The 25,211-nt window shown below is 42.1% G+C and overlaps 1 protein-coding gene across 3 annotated transcripts in view; it reads left to right on the forward strand.

Annotated features, from left to right (window-relative positions):
• The window catches only part of CFAP43 (cilia and flagella associated protein 43), a 91,371-nt gene that overhangs the window by 13,304 nt on the left and 52,856 nt on the right, over nt 1-25,211 (forward strand). For 2 of the 3 annotated variants that reach the window (XM_075935526.2, XM_075935527.2), the window contains exons 4-14: nt 712-879; nt 2,136-2,286; nt 9,812-9,968; nt 13,641-13,703; nt 14,757-14,833; nt 15,851-15,982; nt 16,959-17,075; nt 18,586-18,666; nt 21,200-21,348; nt 22,553-22,656; nt 24,645-24,785. In XM_075935526.2, coding sequence (XP_075791641.2) covers nt 712-879; nt 2,136-2,286; nt 9,812-9,968; nt 13,641-13,703; nt 14,757-14,833; nt 15,851-15,982; nt 16,959-17,075; nt 18,586-18,666; nt 21,200-21,348; nt 22,553-22,656; nt 24,645-24,785 — 1,340 coding nt within the window. The remainder of the gene's footprint in view (nt 1-711; nt 880-2,135; nt 2,287-9,811; nt 9,969-13,640; nt 13,704-14,756; nt 14,834-15,850; nt 15,983-16,958; nt 17,076-18,585; nt 18,667-21,199; nt 21,349-22,552; nt 22,657-24,644; nt 24,786-25,211) is intronic. The other variant, XM_075935528.2, reaches the window with a different exon arrangement.

The following is a 25,211-nucleotide window of genomic DNA, read 5'->3' on the forward strand; positions in this document are numbered from 1 at the left end:
CTAGTGGAATAAAGGTGGGCTGGAGATGGAGCAGAGGCAGGAAGAGCCAGGGTGGGGTGGAGCAGGGCTGAGAGTTTAGGAGAAGGGGTAGAGTGTGAGCAAGATAGAGACTTAGGGGAAGCGGTAGAGTGGGAGCAAGGGTGAAGCAGGGGCAGAGCAGGGGGGTTCTCCCGGGACCCACACCACGTAGGGATGGCTTTGCTGGGCACAGCCCATGGAGATGTAGACCTAGAGATGGGGCCGGCTGCCAGAGCCTGCAGCGCCACATACTGCAGCATGCAGCTGCCAAGGGCGCCATGAAATTTGGGGCAATTTGGTGTCCTGAATCTCATGGTACCCTACACAGCTGTGTAGTTTGCAAATTGGTAGGAGCAGCTTTGGCGTCAAATGTGTTATTCAGGAAATTAACAAACGACTCCCAGCTTCGTGCCCTGTCCACAAAACAGTGCTGCTTTGGAGGCACAGCAGCACTTGCGGACATGTTTGTTTTGCATATTATTGCAACGTTTGCTCTCAGTAGCAATGTCAGCCCTAAAGAATATTTGTTTTACTTATGGCTGATTATCCAGCTTCCTTTATCATTCCCGCCAAGAGGAATTAACCTGACTGGCAGTAGAAAGTGCTTGTGTGTGATCAGGTGCAAGACGCCTGAGAGGAGCGGAGCATCAACTACTGCCCTCGGTGTCAATTTTTAAATTTTATCTTTTGAAGGGACTGGCAAGAAAATATCCTGTTGTGCAGTAAATCTCAACCTGGTGTAGAAGTGACCTCTCTGAGCTTTAACCCCATGAACTGGCACCAACTTTGTTTGTCCAATGAAAACTCCCTTACTATCTGGAATATTGAAAGGAACGATCAGGAACATCATCTCAGGTCAAAGTAAGTAACACACCCTCCAGATTAAAAGAAAATTATAAAGAGCTTTTTGACATATATCAGTTTACAAAGATTAAGACTATATGGATCCAATTAGGATTAATTGCAGCCCTTTAAATCATCTAATATATAAAGGAGAATGTCTGTATGTTTGTGTGCTAATAATTTGGACACTATAAGAGCTACCACAATCAAACTTTGCATAGGATAATCTTTTATCCAGGAGAAGGTTTTAAGGTACTGTGGGAGGAAAGAGATGAGAGACCAACGCCTCTCTCCAGGGCTGCACAGAGCTTGGCAGTGCGGGGAGATGCGGCTTCCCAAGGGAGGCGGTGGGGACAATCACTCACCAAGGCCGGCAGAGGGACAAGGAAGCAGAGGGCGGGCTTGGGTGCTGGCGGCAGTCGCGCGGCTCCCTTCCCCCTCCCTCCTCTCAGTTCTTCCACTTTCCCGAGCAATGCCAGGTAACTCCAGCTAGTAACCAATAAGAACTTTAACTGCCGATTGAATTATGTATCTTGAATTTGTGATGTAATTTCCTAGTGCTTAGGTGTCCAGATTACAATCACCACAATAATGGATGTGAAAGGACAGATTTGGTAAGAGGCCCAGGACCGAAAGCATGTGAAGATGAGGCGATCTACCCACTCTTGCAACTGGCTCCACCATAAGAGGACTAAGGAATATTGATAGGGCAATGCTGTTACATGCAATTACCCTGTTTGGACAGTTTCTTGCTGGCAAAGATCATTTAGTAAAGTAGAATGCTTGTATTTTAAAAGTACAGATTTGGTCACAGACTGGTCTGCAACAAACCCTCATATGGAGTGTGTCTAGACTACATGGCTCCATCAACGGATCCATGTAGTGTAGACACACCCATGGGGTCAAGTATTTGTCTTCTCTGTGGTTACATCCCATGTAGTGAATTTACAAATCCAAAGATGATTTTTCTAATGTTCAGTGTAATTTGCCCAACACTGCAGATGGCTTGTCTACACTTAATTGTTCTGCTATTTTAACAATAACGGGGGGAGAGGGGGGAGATTGAATGAATGTGTTACAACAGTATCTGCCATGTACAATGGTTGTCTATCTCAGCCTTTCATTGTTATAATAGAGGGAAAGTCTTTATATTAGAACATCAACAAAAAGTCAGAGTCTCCAGGTTTTGAAAATGTACTTTCTGGTGATGTATCAGTGTTTATTTTCTGTAAGTGCTTCCTCTGCTCATGTGCTATTTCTCTCTCTGTTTGCAGGCCTGTCAGACTCCCTGCTGAAGATGGCTCTCAGATGTATAACCGGGATGAGTTTTTTTCACATCCTGATCTCCAAGATCTCTACTATGGTCCTGTGCTGCCAGTTTCAGCCATTGCTGGGCTGGCAGGGGACGAGGCAGAAACATTCAGGGTAATTACAGCTCTACATCTAACTGCTAATACAAACTATATATGATTGTAATGATACTGACAGAGATGATCAGAATTCATAAATGGAAAACATATTAAACTTTTCTAGTTCAGAAAAGAGGGATAGTTCCTCTGAAATGTTTGTGAAACCCTTAGTAGCATTCAGATTGTAATTGTGGAGGTGGCTTACTGTTTATTGCATCAGGTTTGAAACACCTAGAATCCTAGATAAATCCCAGCATGACAGGCATAGCCTGTATTAACTTTCCAAGGTAAATATAGTGGAGTACCTTGTAGTTCTTCCTCAGGTAATCTCTGCATTGTCCTGTTTGTGAGAAATAGTGTCTCTGGTATCAAGCTACCGATTTTTTTCTAGCAAGTTATGCCCATTGTGGTCATTCACCCCCTCTCTTGCAGAAGATTTCAAGATTATAAAAGAAGAAGGGGGAGGTCTCCACACACTTCAGTTCCATTGTGACTGCAGAAGATGCAAAAGGGTGAATCACACACGTTGTCCTCACTTTCCTCATTCATTTCTTGTAATTTTGCCTTTTGGGGCTATTTTCTTTCTAGTTCCTTAAATTAGCAAATTGTTAGCAAAGGCTGCCTTCAGTTGGAAGCATAAAGAAGAAATGGTGCTTGTTGAGCACTGGTATCCTCTGCAGGATAGGAAGGGTCTCACATCCACCCAGAGGAGCTTCCAGATACACTGGGCAAGTTGGGGACACTCTGAACTCCTGGAAAGGACGGGGGCTCGGGTGAAAGGCGTGGGCAGCCATCCCTCAGCACCACCTGGAGCATGCCACGGTACCCCCCATCTCTTTGGGCTGCACGGAGCATGCTGCATGGCACTCCAGCAGTAATTTAAAAGGCCTAGGGTTTTGGGTTCCACTGCTGCTGTAGAGATAGCAGTGTCTGGGAGCCCTGGGTCCTTTAGACTTGCCAGGCCCTGGGGCAATTGTCCCCTTCTTGTCTCTCCTCCCTCCCACCCACCATCAACAGGCTTTCAAACACCTACTGATAAGGATCAGAGGGGTAGCCGTGTTAGTCTGGATCTGCAAAAGCGACATGCATCTGACGAAGCGGGTCTTTGCCCATGAAAGCTTATGCTCCAATACATCTGTTAGTCTATAAGGTGCACCAGGACTCCTTGTTGCTTCTACTGATAAAGGAGGCTACTCAATCCAAGTCAATAAAGTCTGTCAGTGTGTAAGCCCAGCATTGACTTTGGACATCTGCTAGCCTAAGTGGCTTTATGCAGAAGATTAAGATAATGTGCTCACCAAGGAATTCCCTTCTCCCTTCCCTTACCATCTATTGCAATATTTACCAATAGTGGACTGCAGTGGTCACTTTGTTCTCTAGCCTTTTAGGGCCTCGGTGCTCTGCTGTAGATAAAAACTCCCATTTGGTCTTCTGGAGTTGAAAGTGGTTTGTTCAGCTCCTCCCATTGGATCAAATCCAAAAATTCATCTGCAGAAAAGCACAAATGTCTCATTTAGTATTTGTCAAAGGATTTTTTCCTCTCTGTTACCTCATATGCCCATTCAATCAAGAAGGACATGTCTAATTTAAGTCAGTTTTTCAATTGAATTCAAACAGAGCAGGATTATTATGTCCTGAGGAAACATTCTACATGAAGGATTCAACAGGAAAAGAAGATTTTTATGTCTTTTGTTGCTGGGTCTGAATCAGATGAAAGGGCATTCTTAATATTTACATTTATGGAAATCCACGTGCTCTAATTATGCTTCAGAATCTGTTATTGTAGCTGGAACTGTAACCACGTATTGCCCAAAAGGGGCAGCAGTATAAAGTTTTTAACCTTCTTGCACAAGAAGATATTTTCTGTTTCAGTATCTCTTATAACAGAGACCCTGAATTTTGGTATCCAGACATAGATTTTTGTTACCATGCATGTCTCTGAAGACGTCTATGCAGTGTGCAGCGGTAGTCAAAAAAGCAAACAGGATGTTAGGAATCATTAAAAAGGGGATAGAGAGTAAGACGGAGAATATCTTATTACCCTTATATAAATCCATGGTACGTCCACATCTTGAATACTGTGTACAGATGTGGTCTCCTCATCTCAAAAAAGATATACTGGCACTAGAAAAGGTTCAGAGAAGGGCAACTAAAATGATTAGGGGTTTGGAACGAGTCCCATATGAGGAGAGATTAAAAAGACTGGGACTTTTCAGCTTGGAAAAGAGGAGACTAAGGAGGGATATGATAGAGGTCTATAAAATCATGAGTGGTGTGGAGAAAGTGAATAAGGAAAAGTTATTTACTTGTTCCCATAATATAAGAACTAGGGGCCACCAAATGAAACTAATGGGCAGTAGGTTTAAAACAAATAAAAGAAGTTCTTCACACAGCGCATAGTCAATCTATGGAACTCCTTGCCTGAGGAGCTTGTGAAGGCTAGGACTATCACAGGGTTTAAAAGAGAACTAGATAAATTCATGGAGGTTAAGTCCATTAATGGCTATTAGCCAGTATGGGTAAGGAATGGTGTCCCTAGCCTCTGTTTGTCAGATGGTGAAGATGGATGGCAGGAGAGAGATCGTTTGATCATTACCTGTTTGATTCTCTCCCTCTGGGACACCTGGCATTGGCTATTGTTGGGTCAGACCAAAAGTCATACTGGGTCAGACCAAAAGTCTGTCTAGCCCAGTATCTTGTCTTCTGACAGTGGCCAATACCAGATGCCCCAGAGGGAACAGGAAATCACTAAGTGATCCCTCTCCTGTCACCCATTCCCAGCATTTGCTAGAGGCGAGGGACACCATTCCTACCCATCTTGGCTAATAGCCATTGGTGGATCTAATCTCCATGAATTTATCTGGTTCTTTTGTTGAACCCTGTTAAAGTTCTGGTTTTCAAAATGTCCTCTGGCAAGGAGTTCCATAGATTGACTGTGAGCTGCATGAAGAAAAACTTCCTTTTGTTTGTTTTAAACCTGCTACCTATTAATTTCATTTGGTGAAATTAAGAACTAGGGGCTGGATGGACCTTTGGTCTGACCCAGAAGGGCCATTCTTATGTTCTTATGTATCCTCTTTGTGACCATACATGGTTAGATGCCATCAGGTATTATGTCGAGGATTCTGGACTTTACCTCTAGAGAGTGCTATTTAAAGGAACAAAGCTTTAGAAAGCTTCTGAATGACTGTACAATCTTACAACGCAAACAGCAAATGGGAGTGCTTTCCTGTTGTCACGAGTATTCAAGTTTATGGTCCCATTCTGGATTTAGAATTGCACCTGGGACTCGGTTTCCATCCACTGACTCCATGCTCAGGGCTATACTACTGGGGCGCTAGCCACACACCACTCCCTGGCCACTGGCCCTGCTCTTAGGGCCCTGCAACTGGGCCTCTGCTCCTGGACCTCTGCCAGATGTGGCCCCAGCTTTGGTCCACTTAGCAATGTCTACGTACCTCCTCCCAGAGACAGGGCACTGCTAGCACCAGTTGGCAGGGTGAGGGGCACAGACAGTAGTAAGGGGGCTGGCTTTCAGCATCCCTGCTGAAAATTTCAGCACCACTCTAAGTGACTTGCCCAAGTTTGCACAGGAAATCTGGCAGAGATGGGCACAGGGTAGTCCAATGGAGCAATCTGAATCATTTGGGGTGTGTCTAGACTACAGGATTTTTTTGAAAAAAGTGGCCTTTTTTCGAAAAAACTTCCTCTGCGTCGAGACTGCCACCGCATTCTTTCAAAATTAAATCGAAAGAATGCGGCGGTTTTTTCAACCGCAGTAAACCTCATTTTATGAGGAAGAATGCCTTTTTTCGAAAGTGCTCTTTCAAAAAATGTTGTATTCTTGAATGCAAACAGGGCTTCTTCGAAAGAGACCATCCACACTGCCTGGGTGCTCTCTTTCAAAAAAGCAGTTCATTTTTTCGGAAAAAAAAAATGGTTGAAGTCTAGACGCTCTCTTTTGAAAGAGGCTTGTAGTCTAGACATAGCCATGGTGAATTGTGCCCATGCAAGCAAAACGCATTTTAATGCTGCCAAATGCAAGAGCATACATGTAGGTACAAAAATGTAGGCTTTACTTGGAATGCAGGACTGTATCCTGGAAAACATACAGTTAATAGGATGAAGTTTAATAAAGACAAATGCTAAGTGCTCCACTTAGGAAGGAACAATTAGTTTCATACTTACAGAATGGGAAGTGACTGTCTAGGAAGGAGCACTGCAGAAAGGAATCTAGGAGTCATAGTGGACCACATGGTAAATATGAGTCAACAGCGTGACACTGTTGCAAAAAAAGCAAACATGATTCTGGGCTGCATTAACAGGAGTGTTATGAGCAAGACATAAGAAGTCATTCTTCCGCTCTACTGTGTGCTGATTAGGCCACAGTTGCGCTATGTCTACACTTCAGGCTTCTTGCACAAGAACAGTCATTCTTGTGCAAAAATTTGCAGAGTGTCCACACTATAAGCTCGTTCTTGCGCAAGAAAGTTTACAGTAGATCGTCAGAAGAGAGGGCATTTTGCGCAAGAGTTATTCCTTTCCTCACAAGGAATAAGCCTTTTTGCGCAAGAGCTCTTGCACACAAAGGCACGTATGAACGTGAACAGGGGTTTCTTGCTCAAGAGAGCGTCCACACTGCCATGGACACTCTTGCGCAAAAGAACATGGCAGTGTGGACATGCTCTTGTACCAAAAGTTCTTGTGTAAGAAGCCTGCAGTGTAGACATAGCCTTGGAGTTTTATGTCCAGTTCTGGGCACCACATTTCAGGAAAGATGTGGAAAAATTGGAGAAGATCCAGAGAAGAGCAGCAAAAATGATTAAAGGTCTAGAGAACATGATCTATGAGGGAAGACTGAAAGAATTGGACTTGTTTAGTTTAGAAAAGAGAAGAATGAGAGGACATGATAGCTGTTTTCAAGTATCTAAAAGGGTCTTACAAGGAGGAGGGAAACATTGTTCTCCTTGGCCTCTGAGGATAGAACAAGCAGTGGGCCTAAACTGCAGCAAGGGAGGTTTAGGTTGGACATTAGAAAAAACTTCCTAACTATCAGGATGGTTAAACACTGGAATAAACGGCCTATAGAGGTTGTGGAAAGCAACCTCCTCTGCAGCTGCCCTCCCCATAGTCCTCTAATCCTGGGTGAGCATTTTGGCCCCAGTGCCCACAGCTCCAGAGCACCAGGTAGAAAGCATGGATGGAGCCTTCTCAGTCCCAGCCGTGCAGCACCAGGCAGGCAACATGGTCCTAGCACCCCTAATCCTAGAGCTAAGTGTGCAGTATCCCCAGCCCCAGGCCTTGTAAGCACTGTTCCAAGCCTGCCTGCCTACCCCAGCCTCTTGGCACAGAAGAACAGGATGGGAACTGGAAGCAGACAGGAGGGTGCCTGGGGGCAGAATGTGGATGCGGCCATGCCAGTCTGTTTGGGGAGTCACAACCCCCCATAGCCTATGACACCCAAGTTGATATGGGGTCCTTTGTTATAGTGGACAAACAACTCACCTTGAGCACCTAGGACAATGGTGTGGCCAATGGGCTATGTGATCCTTAGATGTATAAACAAGATAGTAGTGAGCAGGGGTAGAAAGGTGAATTTACTACTGTGGACAGCATCAGTGAGGCTGGTAAAAGAATATTGCATCCTGGTCTACTGCCCCCATTTTTTTAAAACATATTGGAAAACTGGAGAGGGTGCAGAAAAAAGCCACAAAAATAATTCAAGGACTGGAGATACTTATCCTTATCATGAGATTATTTAAAGAGCTCCATCACATTACAGGCAGTCCTCGAGTTACATGGATCCGACTTAGGTCGGATCCGTACTTACGAACGGGGCTTTCCTCGCACCCGAAGGACGCAGGCTGCGGGACCACCCGCGTCCTCCGGGGCGAGAAAAGCTGCTCCTCGTCTCCCTGGTCTGCTGGGGGGGGCCCCCCCCAGCAGACCAGGGAGACGCGGAGCAAAGCCGTGGAGGACACGGGCAGCGGGACCACCCAGACGCGCCGCAGTCCTGCCGTCTGCCTCCTCCGCGACGAGAAAAGCTGCTCCTCGTCTCCCTGGTCTGCTGGGGGAGCCCCCCCAGCAGATCAGGGAGACGCGGAGCAAAGCCGCGGAGGAGGCGGGCGGCGGGACCGTGGCGCGTCTGGGCGGTCCCGCCACCTGCATCTCCCTGGTCTGCTGGGGGGGGGGCGCGCAGCTAGTGCGTCCTCCCCCCCCCAGCAGACCAGGCTTTTCTTGCCGACGCCTGGGGTAGAGCAGCTGGGGCACTGCCGGGTTGGTCCTGCAGTGCCGCTCCTCGGCGCTACTGGACCAACCCGGCAGCACCCTAGCTGCTCTGCCCCAGGCGTCCCCAAGTCAGCCGCTGCTGAAACCGATCAGTGGCTGACTACAGGAAGCCCGAGTAAGAGTTGCTCTGCCCCGGGCTTCCTGGAATTAGCCACTGATCAGTTTCAGCAGCAGCTGACTTGAGGACACCTGGGGTAGAGCAGCTGGGGTGCTGCCGGGTTGGTCCCTGCAGTGCTGAGGTGGGGCGCTGCGGGGACCTACTCGGCAGCACCCCAGCTGCTCTGTCCCAGGCGTCCAGATTTAGCCGCTGTTGAAACTGATCAGTGGCTGATTCCAGGAAGCCCAGGGCAGAGTAACTCTGCGTCGGGCTTCCTGTAGTCAGCCGCTGGTCAGTTTCAGCAGCGGCTGAATCTGGATGCCAGTTCCGACTTACATACAAATTCAACTTAAGAACAAACCTACAGTCCCTATCTTGTACATAACCTGGGGACTGCCTGTAGGTTACCAAAAAGAAGACTGAGGGGTGATTTGGTTACAGAGTGTAAGTATCTTCACAGGGAGAAGATACCAGATACAAAAGGGCTCTGAATTCTAGTGGAAAAGACACAATAAGAACCTATATTGGACACTTTCTGGAAGATATTTAGTCAAATGCAAGTTATTGGGTTCCATAATGAAGAAGCAAGTGTATGAAATTATCTTCCTTGTATTATGCCAGGGCTACTCAACTTTGGAAGCCCTGGGGCCCATAGTGATACTCACAGCACATGCTGAGGGCTGCAACTTAAGTGTGGTTGCATATACATGCAAATATATATGCAAATAGCTTTTTCACACTGATGGGCATGAATACAAAGATTAAAGCAAGACTACACAACACATAGGCCCCATTTAAGTCAATTCTACTGATATTAATAAAATGCAATATTCACCCGATTTCCACCCATATGACAGCACTTTCAATGAGCAATAAAAGTCCAGGAATTTAACTACTAAAATGCATATCAACAGAAGACTATTGTATTAACTCCTTTTTTGTTTTGGCACCCACCCACGGGCTGTGTGTTGAGCCCTGCATAAACCAAACTGCACCGCGGGTCGCAAACGAACAGGCCGCGGGCTGCATGCGGCCCATGGGCCACATGTTGAGTAGCCCTGCGTTATGCATTAGATCTACAAAATCTCTGAACCTCCATATTTATGAATAGAAATGTTTGCCACTTTTAACTGAAGCTTGCTTTTTTTTATTGAAGCCTAAAGATGACATCCAGCCTTCAGTACACCCTACTGTCCACTGCTGGACTGCAACATCTGATCTTTATATGGGCTGTGAAGAGGGACATTTTTTGGCAGCTAATGTTGAGTCACTCAAAGCTTCTCGTCTCTATTACAAACCACAAGACTCTAAAGGTAACAAACAGGTGCACTGAAAGGTTTTTACAGAAATTCTATGTATCTCTTTGTATGTGGTCTCTTCCCTTTTCCTTTCACCACTCTTTCCTCTGGCAAAAAAAAAAAAAATTACAAATGCTTCAATGCTGTTTGGTCTTAAAAAGGAACAACACTGCTGGTAGCTCAGATCTCATTAACAATCCTGCAGATCTGATGTAAAAGCATTAGCAGGCCAGACTTAGGCTATGTCTACACTGCACCTCTCTTGCAGAAGAGGAAATGCAAATGGAGTGCTCATTAGCATATGTCACACTTTCATTTGTAAATTTTTGTGGAAGAGGTTTTTGCACAAAAAACCACAGTGTAGATGGGTCTGATTTGCACAAAAAAACCCTTTTGCATGAGAACCCTTATTCCTCATTTTTGAGGTATTCCTCCCTTAAATAGAATTTCCCAGGGCTGGAATACTTTGTTCACTTCTTCCCGTCTGCATGGAAAAATACTAAATTTAAGATGGATTCAAGCACCAGTTGGCATGAACACATGTCTTTGTAGGATCAACCACAGTTTGGGCTTACAGGAAAAACAAACCCTCTTACAAATCATTGTCTTGAGCGCTGGGCCAGTAAGTCCCTCAACTACCACAAATGGCTTTCATTAGAAAACCTAGAATTAATAAAACAGGTTCCCACTTAATATTTTTAACTTTACCTACAAGTATGATATGTGCACACAAATAGAATATACATATTAAAGGGATTACAGGCTCTTGAATGATAGGTTACTTGCCCTGTTTTGCATAACACATATTCAAGTTATCCATATTCATATTCAAAACATATTTCCATAAAATATGGGGGAATAGCATCATACTGTACCTCACTTAAAGTGTGGTGATTAATCCAGATATGGAGGGTTATCACTGATTTATTTTTTTAACAAAAAGTGCTGTGTTAATCCCCTACCTGCGATCTGGGCATTATCATAACTCAAGCAAGATAAGTATAGGTTGGACCTCTACAGTCTGGACTTTCATAGACCAGCAACAACTGCAGTCTGACATCCATGTGCGTGTTCTCAAGCAGGAGCACAGCCACCCTGCCTCTTCTCTCAAGATCTTCTCTCAAGAACACCCTCCCCCCAGTTCCTGCTTGGTCACTGCTGCCAGCGGAGCAGGGCCAACATTGACTTCCTCTGGTCTGGCAGATAACCTAGTTCAGGACCAACCAGGTCCCAAAGGTGCCAGACCGGGAGGTACAACTTGTATTTGGAAGTCTCCAAGAAAAGTTTGTGATTTCTCAATTCAGTAGGTGCCAACTTTCGGGGTTTCAGATGGCTTCCTGTTCTAAACTATTGTGCGGTGGTGTTGTATGCTCTTAGGTTCCAAAACACAAAGTTCTTAACTTAAAATATAGTATGCAATTAAGACCTTTTCTACTTAGCAAAGCTCTTAATTACAGCCTCAACTTCAAGCACATGCTGAATTGGGTTGTTAAATTTAGATTAATTGTGTAATTGAATAGTCAATGCAATTTGCGTTTCAAAGTGGAGTTTCAAAGTGGTAGTGCTGCATGGAGCCCAGGGTCAGTGGGGAGTCCCCAACTGCCCTCGGGCTCCATGTGGTGCTGTTTTCTAAAATGCTGTGTGCAGCATGGGGCCCGGGCTGCACACGGCGTTTCAAAGCAGCAGCATCCTGTGGAGCCCAGGGTCTGGCCTTGGGCTCCACACAGTGCTGCTGCTTCGAAGTAGTCTCTCCTCTTCCCCCCCCCCCCTTCTTCCTCTTTCTGATAGAGGCAGCAAGGGGGGGAAGCGATTAGTTGACTAGCATGTTGACTATCTAATAAGCTTTTGACTATCTAATAAGTCATTCACAGCCCCAATGCTGAAGTCCCATTGAATAAAACAAAATGAAGCATGTTTTGAATCAATTCATTTACAGCTGCTACATTTCCCCTGAACATTTTTGGGGTAGATGAAGTTCTTCTAAAAACAACAAGTAGTCCTGTGGCACCTTAGAGCCTAACAAAAATATATAGAATCATGAGCTTTCTTGGGTAAAATCCACTTCTTCAGATGAATTGGAGTGGAAATAACAGAAAACATGAAGTTATCATAGATTAATCAAATAAGGGAGAATCTAAGTTAATACTAATATTAACACTAACACTGTGCATTAGAATACATACTGATTTACATCTATACATCTCAAAATGGTAGGCAGAGACATCAGGCATGGTGTAGATGCTAAATAATTCTTAATCTAGCCTTAGTGAAGGGACTAGACTAGATGACCTATTGGGGTTCATAGAGTCATAGAATACTAGGCCTGGAAGGGACCTCGAGAGGTCATTGAGTCCAGTCCCCTGCCCTCATGGCATGACCCAGTACCTTCTAGAGATCATCCCTGATAGACGTCTATCCAACTTGCTCCTAAGTATCTCCAGAGATGGAGATTCTACAACCTCCCTAGGCAGTTTATTCCAGTGTTTAACCATCCTGACAGTTAGGAACCTTTTCCTAATGTCCTACCTAAACCTCCCTTGCTGCAGTTTAAGCCCATTGCTTCTTGTTCTATCCTCAGAGGCCAGGAAGAACATGTTTTCTCCCTCCTCCCTGTGACACCCTTTTAGATACCTGAAAACTGCTATCATGTCCCCTCTCAGTCTTCTCTTTGCCAAACTAAACAAGCCCAATTCTTTTAGTCTTCCTTCATAGGTCATGTTCTCTAGACCTTTAATCATTCTTGTTGCTCTTCTCTGGATCTTCTCCAATTTTTCCACATCTTTCTTGAAATGTGGTGCTCAGAACTGGACACAATACTCCAACTGAGGCCTAATCAGCGCAGAGTAGAGCAGAAGAATGACTTCTCGTGTCTTGCTCACAACACACCTGTTCATGCATCCCAGAATCATGTTTGCTTTTTTTGCAACGGTGTCACACTGTTGATTCATATTTAGCCTGTGGTCCACTATAACCCCTAGATCCCTTTCTCCTGTACTCCTTCCTAGACAGTCGCTTCCTATTCTGTATGTGTGAAACTGATTGTTCCTTCCTAAGTGGAGTATTTTGCATTTGTCCTTATTAAACTTCATTCTGTTTACCTCAGACCATTTCTCCAATTTGTCCAGATCATTTTGAATTATGACCCTGTCCTCCAAAGCAGTTGCAACCCCTCCCAGCTTGGTATCATCTGCAAACTTAATAAGCGTACTCTTTATGATGATATTTAAATAGTTGATGAAGATATTAAACAGAACCGGTACCAGAACAGACCTCTGTGGAATCCCACTTGTTATACGTTTCCAGCAGGATTGTGAACCATTAATAACTACTCTCTGAGAATGGTTATCCAGCCATTACTGCACCTACCTTATAGTAGCCCTACCTAAGTTGTATTTGCCAGTTTATTGATAAGAATTCCAGGCGAGACCGTATCAGCTGTCTTCTTTCCAATCTTATATTTTTATGATTGTTATTTCCATTTTATTGATGAGGTAACTGAGCCACAGAAACAACTTGCCCACAGTCACACAGATGAATTAATTGGCAGAGACAGGAAAAGAAAATATGTCTCATGATTCCCAGCTCTGTGTTCAGTAGACTAGACTATGGCTCACCCTCAATGCAACATTCACATATTAGCTACATACCATGTAGTTGTGCTTTAATTTTTCTTTTTTTTTAATGCAGAACAGAAGAAAACAAAATTTCGTTCCTTATCACTTCTTTCTGACGACATCTTGAAAAAGGAAGGTATTCACTTGTTTTCATGAAATCGATTGGGTTTTTTTTAAGGCAGCACCAGTTGCTGCTGGGAGTCATAATTCATATCAGTATAAACTCAGTCCCAAGCAGAGCACTGGCTAAAGGGCTACTGATGGTAGTGGCCTGTAAGAGAGCGTTTAATGGCACGAGAGCAGATATCTGCATCAAAAAATCATCAACACAGGTGGAACTAATGAAAAGTCATTTTGAAAGCCGTAGCAGGGACAGTGAAACTGGACTGATTTGGTTTGTGTTCAGTGGGGCTGACAGCCTTGCCGGGCCTCTGGGCAAGGTGGGGTGGTCCTGCACTGCACCTCTGGAAGGGTTAGGGCCTTGGGTGGAAGGGGCAGGGCTGGGGTCAGGCAGCCCTCAGCGCCACCCAGACAACACTTCATCGCCCCCAGCAACCATCAGTGCTGCCCAGGGCATGCTGCGCAGCACTCCAGCAGCGATTTAAAGAGCCCAGGGCTCTGTCTGTTGTTGCAGTAGCAGCGGCGGCTGCTGGGAGCTCTGGGCCCTTTAATATCACTGGGCCCTGGAGGAGTTGTCCTCTTTGCCCACCTCCTCCCCTGTCAGTGGTCCTGTTTGTCTTCGTTCTTATTTACAGTGATGTCAGATCAGACTCGGGCCCCTACATTTGGTTTAGAAATGATGTGTTGGTTCTATAGCACTAGCCTTGTATTAGTTGTTCTTTTGCAATTGCTGTTGGGAATCTTGAAACAAATCTGTTTTTTCTCGGTGACTGTATAGTGGCCTATTCAAAATAAATTGATAATCTCAGTTCACTGTGCGGTGGACAGATGTCCACATCACAGAAGCCACAGCTACAGCTGACACCTTTCTGCTCTCTGAATTATTTTCTCTCCCACAAGTGCAATCTTTCTCAAATCAAGGTAAAGAAGCATTGCTGGGGAGTGTGGAGTCCCCCCCCCCCCCCCCAAGGTTGTCAGTCTCATCTTTCACAAGCAGTACATTCAATGAGAGACTAAGAGCTAAGCCATTTTTTAAAAACATTGTTTTATGTTGTTTTTGCTTTTGCAGAACACAGAAAGAGGACACAAAAACCTGTCCTGCTTGCCATGGCATATCATAAGAATGGACTCTATGCAGCTGGAACTGTAAGGCATCCCTCATTCCCTGAACCAGGCCTCGTGTGGAAAAACCCAAAACAAAACATAGTCCAGTGAAATGTGCTTGCAGAACCCCTAGCTCGTGCAGAAGTGAGAAGCAAAGAGCTGTAGAACCTGGAAATATCTCTCTAGTGTTGTAATATTTTTCTGTTTATGATTAGGGACAACAAATCTGGAGGGAAGAATCCTTTTTTCATAGTTCTTACAAGCAAGTAGAGATTAAGCTCCCATCATTTAACAATAGGTAGCTTTCTGTCGAAGAGCTCTTACAGAGTGGTAAATAGATAGGAGAGAATTAGGGTGGACAGTGAATGGAAGAGGAGAAAGAGAACGTCCAAGATATTGGCTCAGTTGCATTATGCTCCAAAGTCCAATCTGCCTTTATGTATGACAGAACTTAACTAAGCAGTCTTGGTTTTTCTGTAACAAAAACACAGTAGGCTAAATTCTGTTTATATTACTCCTGTGCGATCTCACTGAAATCAAATGAGGACACGTAGGGTGCATTTACACATACCGTCATTCAAAATAAGATACGCACTTTGAGCTATGCAAAACGCATAACTTATTTTGATGCTATTTCAGAATAGCTTATTTTGTCATTTAGCACTGTCTACACAGCACCAAATTACTAAATAAAGCGCTATTGTGAAACTTCCTAAAATAATGGGCTTGTGGGAAGATACAGGATAGCTATTTCAGGATACTCCAGTACCTGTAGTGCAACTAATAACGGAATCTGACCCATTGCAATTAAATGTGAATTATTTTTAAGCCTAGATTTAAAAAAAAATTGTTAGTTTCTCTTCATTTTTGGCATCATGCAGTATTTCAGTTGAGGTGTCCTATTCACATGGACAAGACCAACAATGACAGATATCAGTGGAAGTATACCATCTGTTCCCACAGGGTGTCTCAAAAATTCACACAGTGCAGTTTTGCTGTAACTAGTTAGGATAAGTGGTCTAGATCTGATCTGCATTCAAATGTATCTTTCCTGTTTAGGATGGTATTGTGCAAGTTTACCAAATCAAAGGCTCATACTATCAGGTGGATGATTACTTTGATGTAGCCGAACCAATAACCAGTCTGGTTTTCTCCCCTGACTACAACACATTATTAGTAGAAACATACAAGGTACAGTATTATTTAATGAGGTGCCCATGTCAGTGCGTGATACTTTTCATATCACTGGGGCTAAATCCATTCCTAGTTAACCCCACTAAAGTCAAGGGCATTACAACAGAGGTGAGTTTGGCCTAATGTGTGTGTGTGTGTGTGTGAGTGACGCACAAACCAATGGACTTCTGACGATGCTGGATTGCACCATATAGTTTCCTGACTCTCATGTATGATTCTGAGACTTACTGGTCTTATCAAAGTATTGAAGTCTGTACATAAATCTGCGCAGCATTGAGGCCTAAGGGAATAATTCAATTCCTTCAGAAAAGAAATAGAAGAAAATTCAAATTCTCTTCAGAGAAGTCTTCTAGTTCTTGAATAATTCTTCTAGTTCTTCTATCTTCTAGTTCTTGAATAATTTTAATTGTTGTTTTTAATTCTACAACACTTTTGATATTTTTAATGTGAAAACCATTATAGCACAGTAGAGAAAGAAGAAAATATTCTGGATAAGAGGATGGAGCAGGAGTGTGCAAGTCAGGATTTCTGGGTTCTGTTCCTAGCACTGGCACGGTGACTATGGTCATTCACACTTCTCATTGTGCCTGATTTTTCTTTTTTAAAAATAATTATAATATTGCATCACTGCTTCACAGGGTTAATTAATAAATGTTTCCCAAATGCTTTGCGATATTCAGCTATAAATCTTTTTGAGGGCATTTTATGTTATTTTATTTTATTTTAAACTGTTTTATTAGTTCTTTAAATGAAATTAAAAAATAGAATTTGCTTCAATTTTGTTTCAGCTTTTTTCTGGAATGGTCCACTTTAGGGGAATACATTGATTTACATAATCTGAGTTTTTCTCTTCAATTCAGGGACGTTTGTAATAGTTTAAAGAGCAAATTTAAGAAAAATTTTGTTGATGCAATTGAGGACTTTTATTATATATTTTATAGACAAATAATGTATTATCAATTGTATTTGTTAGGGATCAGTCTATATCTACAAAACTTCTCACAATGAGGAAATCATCAAGCTGCTAGATGCATACAATGATCATTTCCTGTCAGCTGATTTTCTTACTCCAGGGAACAAGTATTGTGTGGTGAGGAACTGTTTCCTTTGTTGTGTATAATACTGATTATCTTCAGTAGAAATAATAGTAACTGAAATACTGCTGTGGAGACCTACATAGCATAGAAGCCAATGTGCTGCAGAAACTGGAGCTCATATTGTGATATCAGTTATATCAGTGTAGATCCAGAGTAACTCCATTAACATGAGCATTCCAGGTCTAGGTTAGTATAACTGAGAATGGATTCTAGCCTTGCATTCTTTGAAGTGTGGCTAAGTGAACAATTGCTAAATTCTCAAATGGATTATCCTATTGATTCACTCTGTGGCCATGGAAAAGTAACCCTGTATTAAGGATGTTAAAATGCGGTTAATTGACTAGTTGATGGAATTTCCATTCACTAGTTGATAGGCACATCTGCATTCCTCCTTTGAAATGTACAGGAGCCCCTAGTAGGTACATGCAGAACTCAGTGTACAGCTCGGGGCCAGCAGGAAGTCCCGCTGACTCTGGGCTGCATGCAGCGTGCCTGCTTTGAAATGCACAAGAGTCCCCAGTAGGGGCTCTTGTGCATTTCAAAGACATGGCGCCTGGGGTCAGGGAGACTCACATGCTTACTCTGCGTGCTGTTAGGAGCCCGAGATCAGCTGGGGAGTCCCCAGCTGATCCTAGGTTCTGGGGAAATGCTGTGGGGAGCCCAGGTTTTGCTGGGAGTCCCCAGCTGACCCCAGGCTCCATGGCAGCTGCCCCTTTGAAATGCATGGAGGCAGCATTTTAAAGGGGCAACTGCCACACAGCTCATCCGTGTAGACAAGCCCTGTGCCCAGCCATCCACATATCCCATGGGAATTTTCCATACCCAGGGGATAGCAGTGCCATGGACATGCCTGTTTCATCTTGAAAACACACTTGCATTCTGCTTGTGAGAATGACTTTTCCAGGAGATAGTGTACAGCCAGCTACATTGTTTTTTTTACCTGTGAGGGAAGTCCCCAGAGAGCCAGCATAAAGAAGCTTTGAGGTGCTGAGGAATCAGTTGTGTAAGTCTCCTCATTTTTAGTAAATGCTGCCTAGGGGAATAATGAGAGTTACTTACTTAATATTGTACAGTTCTCTGAAGATTTAAATAATTAGATGCAAGGTGCTGACATAAATCTCCAAAGACCAAGTCCTCTTTTTCAGGCATATTTACTGGAAAAATTATGAGCATTTTTCTACACTGCCAGCTAAATGTCAGAGGTGGAAGTGCTAGTGTAGATCAGGCACATACATTACCAGTACATTATCTAATCTTGTTCTAAGCACCATCACTGTAGCATTGTTGGTGTAAAAATGCTTACAAATTTTCCCAATATAGATGCAAACCTAAAGGAATTTGACTAGCAGCCCTGTGTATGAGCTGCTGTGATAATTTAGAAATAAACCAGCATCTCTTTACTTGCCATGCCCACTCATCATCCTGGTTTGTTTTCTGTAGAAAGTCACTGGCCACTTCCTGTCCATTTTTCCCCGCTTTAATCAATCTCTTTTTTTTTATCAGTCTGTAGCAATTTCAGGGGAAGTGCATGTTTGGCTGCTGGAAGACGGAACTTTCATCAGCAAGCTCTGCTTGAACTCAGAGGTACAGATTATTGGAAATTTAGGTTTAAATCAAGGAAAGTCATTAAGCAAAATGCTGTTGATTTACCATTTTAATAGTGCTGAAAATGTGTTTCTGAAAAGCCCAGTGGATCATAAAGATCTCCTGGATTCAGGAATCTTATACTGATGTCCTATAACTACAAAGATGGCCATTTTTTTATGTTTTAAAGAAAATAATTTCTAAAATGTTGGTTGTTATAATATATCTCATTAATTTCACCCAATTCAGCTCTGTACTGCCTCCCAGGATCCTCCATTGCAAAAAACCCGAAGTCTCTTCAGGTTTAGTTTAGTCTAATGAATGAAGTACTAAACTGAAATTCAGGAGATCTTGATTCTATTTCTTGCTTTGCCATTGTCCTGCTGGATGACCTTGGGCAAGTCACTTCACTGCTCCGTGCCTTAGTTTCCCCATCTGTAAAATATGGGGACTTTATGGACTGTGTTGAATTACCTTAGTAGCCAAATGGCTAATGCATTTCACTTGACTCCTGCTGAATATCTGAAATCTGAAAGCTATTCTTCAGCAGTATTCTAGCCTTGGCCACCATTCATATGAGCTTTTCCATTATAGTCTTTACCAAGAAGGTCACTGGACAGAAAATTATAATATTTTTTTATTTTAATTAAGATATAAATCCCAGATGGTGATTTGCAATAAAGGCTTCATATTTGCTTTGAGACAAAAACCTTTGCACGTGGTCTTTAGTGATCAGGGCCTTAATAATTCTCAGATCAAAACACTTTCTATGCATAAAGAAACCTCTCTGGATTTCATGACACTTTAGAAGGCATTTTTATTAACCAAAAGAAATGCTGTTCTTTGCAAAGAGTAACCAAAATTCTTGCTGATAACCAAAGAATGATATAATTTAGCTTTGAATTCAGGTCTTTGTTTCATACTTGATTTTATGCTTTCTGTCAGAAAAAAGAAGTCTCCAGTCCCACTTCATTAGAATTTTAAGGCGGCAACTTTATTAAAATACAATTAATTGATAATTATGTTTTAACAATGGTTATTTTGACTTTTTTGAAACCTTAAACAATAAAAGAGTTTTGGCCTTTAAAAAACAAAGCAGCCAACCAACTTTACCATTCACCTTTAATTTAAAAATGTTGAATCAGCATTATAGTTCTCCCCAGATACTTAATTTAAACTCTATACCATCTTTGCCCCAATAGTCCTTGACTCTTGCAAACAGTCTGATGGTTTGATTGTACTAGGAAACTCCTTGCATGAACTGTTAGTTTACCCATTTACAGAAACTGCTCCAAGAAAAGTGTTACTTCACTCACTACAAAAACTAACAAATAATCTACTGACTGGGCAGAATATTAAGTTATTTGCCTACACTATTTGTCCTTTAGAACTCTATCTGGTCACTATTAATGATGCACCAAACCCCTCTCCTTGGCTACAATTTTGATTTTAAAATGTTTCATATTTTACAACTTTGTTTTTGTGTTTTGCATTAAAAGGGTCTTCAAATCTCAACTAAATTGTTGCATATTCAGCCTTGTACTAATGTATTGGACTACTATACAGGTGGCATAGATTTGAGTCCCAGGGTACATCTACACTGCACAGCTATTTCAGGATACCAGAAGTATCCCGAAATAGCTACCCCGCATCCACACAAGCCTCCCGTTATTTTGAAATATTTTTTGAAATAACAGGCGTGCTATTTCACCTTCCCGGTAAACCTTGTTACATGAGGGATAAGAGATGGTTTGAAATAGCACGTTATTTTGAAATTTGGCACTCTGTAGATGCACCAGATTTCAAAATAAGCTATTTTGAAATCGTTTCAAAATAAGATACACAATTTGCGTAGTGCAAATTGCATATCTTGTTTCGAGTTTAGGGTGCTGTGTAGAAGCACCCCCAGTCATTTGCTTTTCTGGACTGGAATTGCTGGGCATATTATGCTCTTGTGGTTCTGAGTTGGGATGACATTTTTTATTTTAAAATTTCAAAGTATTTCATAGGATGTCAAAACTTTTTCGGACCATCTCTTCTCATCAGCCAACCTCTCTGATCCATTTAGAAGAACACTGACTAATTGTTGATCTGATTCAGGAGCTTGAGTGTATAGACCTTGGGATAAGAATGGAAATGGGCTTTAAGGATCTAGTAGTGATTTCCTGGGGGCAAAGTGCATAATGTTTTTATGGACCTTTTCTGTGACCCTGCTGACAGGCTCAGTCTTTGGGCAAGGCAGGCGAGGTGGTTGCCTTGGACCCCCGCACATTCAGGATCCCGCACTGCCTAGCTCTGCCCACCTGGCCGCTCATTCGCTGCCCTGACTAGAAGCCGTGCAGCTCAGCCAGACACTGAGTGCTGCCTTGGGCCTGGTGAACTCTTTGGCCGGGCCTGCCTACTGAAGTCAAAGTCTTATTTTCTTTGATCACTTTTTGCTATTTTACTGATTTTGAGGGAACTTTACATAATAGAGAAAGTTGTATAATAAGATGCTGCGATACAAATTAAGTGCATGTTACTGTTTAACTAGGTGACTGCTATGGTTTGCTGCCCTTCCTCATGCAGTGTTGCTGTGGGGACTAAAACAGGTCATGTCTATTTCATTGATGTTACCACAGTTGAAACACCACGTGTGGTTCATAGAGTTCTTCTTTCCAACTTACCTGTTCACCATCTGCAGTAAGTACATAGTAGTAGAGGAGCAGTCAGCAGGTAGGCTGAAAAATGTGTGCATTGAAAGTCTCCGTGCTCTTTTCTGCATGTTCTAGTACAGAGTTGTGTATGTCAGATGAGACATTGTGGAGTAGGTTCATGAAAAGAATAAGGAATGACAATATCACATGCTCTGGGGCTCATTGTGTTGAAGGATCCAAAATTGGTTTACAACTACAGACATTCATTGTCGAACAGCAAGCAGGCTAACAACTATGCAGAATCATCGTAGTAGGTGAGGCAGCACTTTGCTGAAGGCAATGGAATAAACCCATAATCTTATGAAAAATGGCACAAAGTGCAGGAAGGATATACATTCATAAGGTCCTATCTGACAGACACCCCCTCGTACACACACACACACTGGTACATGGAACTCAGTGTATCTAACTTGGGAGGATGAAGGGTTAGTCAGTCCTGCAATGAGTAGTACCGATGGGTCTAGGAAATGGAGACATCTCAAATCTGATTCTTAAAGCTCTGAGCTATTCCTTCTCACATGATGAATGTTTCTATTACTATTTGTTATTTTTGTTAACAGTAACAAATGTGATTATTCCTATGCAGTTAGCTCTAGGGGCATTTATATTGCTGGATTTCAATAATTGTAAGCATTTAATAGTGATCACTAGAGGTAATCGTTAATCTTCTTTAATATTTTAATAAATAGGATTGATATTGAATATGTTAACAAACCTATTATTTGAGAGATCAGATGTCATCTCTTCATTATCTTCTCCAAGATAAAACATTGAGAATTCACATATTGAGTAATAGATTTTGAAAGTGTATCAATATATAGAAGGACAGAGAGCATGTGGAATATGAAGCCTGATTAGAAGTCTGCAAAAGGTGAACTAAAAGGCATGAAAGACTGTATAATGTAACTCAGATAACTTACTGTGCAATATTGTTAGATTTACATCAAAAGCCCACTGAAGTAAATAGCCAAGCCTCTCGTGGATTTCAGCAGGCTTTAGGTCAGGTCCTAGCTGAGAAAATCCTACAGGCTAAATATGTTACAGCATGAGCCCCAGTGAAACCAATTGGGGTACATGAGTACAACTCAGAGCACAACTTAGCTTTTTGTTTTAAATTGTATCAAGTGGAACACTGCAATTAGGGTGCCATGGGCAAAAACTGTATTTAAGTGGAATTCTGTTTTGTCTAGATATGATCAGAGTGGTCAGTACCTCATAACTGCAGCTTCAGAAGGACATATCTTTATTTTAGATGCCCGACCTTCAAAGTTATTCCAGGTTCTTGGATACTTAGGTAATATATGCAACAGAATATAATATTCTAATATGCAATATTGTATTTTCACTAGGTGCCTTTAGTAATAGTTTTGAATAGTGGCAAAATTGATTTCTAAAGCTTTTATTTAATATATGCTGTTATGTAGAAATTAAAGTGTTTAATACAAGGATGGAATTGGGATGGAGGATTGCAATGCTAGTGACTTCACTTCTTTATGTAGTGCTCTGTATTTTTTCCTAATAAATGCAATTTTGTCATATTTGTTTCCCTTTTTTATGACAATTGACAACAATCTCTGATGTGCAATCCTCCTTTGTGTTTGGCACCATATCAAACTATAACATTCTTCTGAACGAATACACTTTAATAGATACAATTCAATGACAGTGTTCACTGGAGTCTTAAATCCTGTACTCTGAGAGTTTCTCCATAACCTAGACATCTTTGCCATGGGGTGCACATGTACTGCACTTTCAACTTCAGACATAAACCTTGAGCATCCTGACAGTGTTGTTTTAGGGCACCAACCAAGTGTATGTGATTCTCTGCCAGCCTCTCTCCCTGAAGAATTCTGTATGAAAATCTTTTTCCTGCTTAGTTTGGTCTGGCCCTGGCTTTTTGCCCCCCTCTAATTTTGGTTCCCAACAGTATGGGTTCCGCATCATAGGCCAGAGGAATTACCGATGAGCAGAATAAAGCATTTGCTCCAATTTCTTGCCCAAGAAGCTGAGAATGGTGCCAGCAAAGCACTCCCAGCCCCTTTTGATCCAATAAGTGAGGGACTGGGACTGATAGCTAGTCTGCCTATCCTTTGTCCAAGTACTGAGCAGTATGCTGCAGGCCTGTCCTACATCACTTTAACATGGTGACTGGTGAAACTGTAAGTGTTAATGATTGATTCCGAAGAAGACAAAATGATAGAGGAAGACTACAAATATGCAATGTGTAAATGCTGTAACCACTATTCTCAAATGCTAATAGCCAAGTCTAATTCATCCAGCGATGAAAATAGCTCTAAGCCTAATGCTCTTACTTCAGTATCAAACTCTGATTTAATGCTTTGCTTCATTCATGCATTAAGCTGAAATGTACAGGCTCAGGTGACCTCACCCTAATATCGACTTGCCTGCTGTACTTTTTCTTTTGCTATGAAGGAAATTTTTTTAATCAGAGTTAGCCATAGGTAATTAGCAAACACAGCACTTTGCAAACTGCCCTGTTAACTTTTTTTGTTGATAGTCCCGAACTTAAGCATGTATTTCAATTTAAGCAGGTGCTTAAAACCTTCTTGGGTGTAAATGAGCAATTAATTCTAAGTGGCAGATGAAATTTCCTTTAACTCATGAAAAGGATCCTTCTGAGAGTTGAAACTTGTTATGTATATAACCCATTGGTGGTATTAATATTATTAATGGTGTGTATCCGTGTCTTAATTTTGAGCCTAAAATGCATTATGGCGGTGTTTTAATTTAATTTGAATTCCATGGTGGCCTTTGAACAGATCATATACAGAGTTTCATTGATTGCAATATCCCTCAGAATTAGATTTGGTCTAAAATAGTATCTCCTGGTATAATTTCAAAATTTGCATGATCAGTCCAAATGTGAATGGCTGACCTTTTCCATGCCTTGTTACATTTTACCCAGTGATTATCAGCAGCAGAAATTTGCTAAAATTTCAGGTTGCTTAATCTATAAGATCAGCTTAAGTCTCAAACTTCCCTGTGGAGTGAAAAGCCTGTTTGTGTGTTTGTTTTCAGAAGTAGTGAGCATCTGCAGCACCCACTGACTTCAGGTGGAATTGTGGGTATTTGGTATTTTTGAAAATCAGTTTCCAACTGTGCTGATTTTCTCAATTTAAATAAAGTCACTTAAATGCAATGCACTATGATTATGTTATGTCATGTTCAGAATCATTATTGTCCTTCCCAAGGGATCCCAACAGGAACAAATACAACTTGATGCACTAACTGGTTTAAATGTTGATCTCCATCTGCTTTCAGTGTTGAGTAATGAAGTTCTAGGCCTTTCTGCATTTTATGATGTGGAGAGTGAATTAGTTGAGGTGATGGCACTTCTTTGTCCACCAGAGATCAAAAGAGCAAGACTGGAAATCTTTCGTCTGCCTTCAACTCTCACACTAGGTAAAACTAAAATACATTCCTTGTGTGACATTCCTTGAGACACGTGTACGCTAATGTCCCTTGCAGAAAGCACATCTGCTGTAATCTGTTTTATCTATCTACTTTATATACCCTTCCAGTGTATCATTTCTAGTATGACTATCTGTAGGCTTCCTTTAATCAGCTGATTCATTTAACGAAATAGTACTGCAGTATTCCAATGAGTTGAGTGTGGGAGGCAAGAAAGAAGCGAGGGAATGGTGATCGACCTCTGGTATCAAATTGCCACTACTCAATGAGGGTATGTCTACACTACAGAGGGTTTTTTTTGGAAAACTGCAATTGCGTTCTTTCAAAAGACAATCAAAGAACAGAGGAGGTTTTCTGACATTGGTAATCCTCATTCTACAAGGAAGAAGCCTTTTTCTGACAGAGCTCTTTTGGAAA

Source organism: Pelodiscus sinensis, chromosome 8 (genome assembly GCF_052426305.1).
Source record: "Pelodiscus sinensis isolate ZL-2025 chromosome 8, ASM5242630v1, whole genome shotgun sequence".
In the NCBI taxonomy this organism is placed as follows: Eukaryota; Metazoa; Chordata; order Testudines; family Trionychidae; genus Pelodiscus; species Pelodiscus sinensis.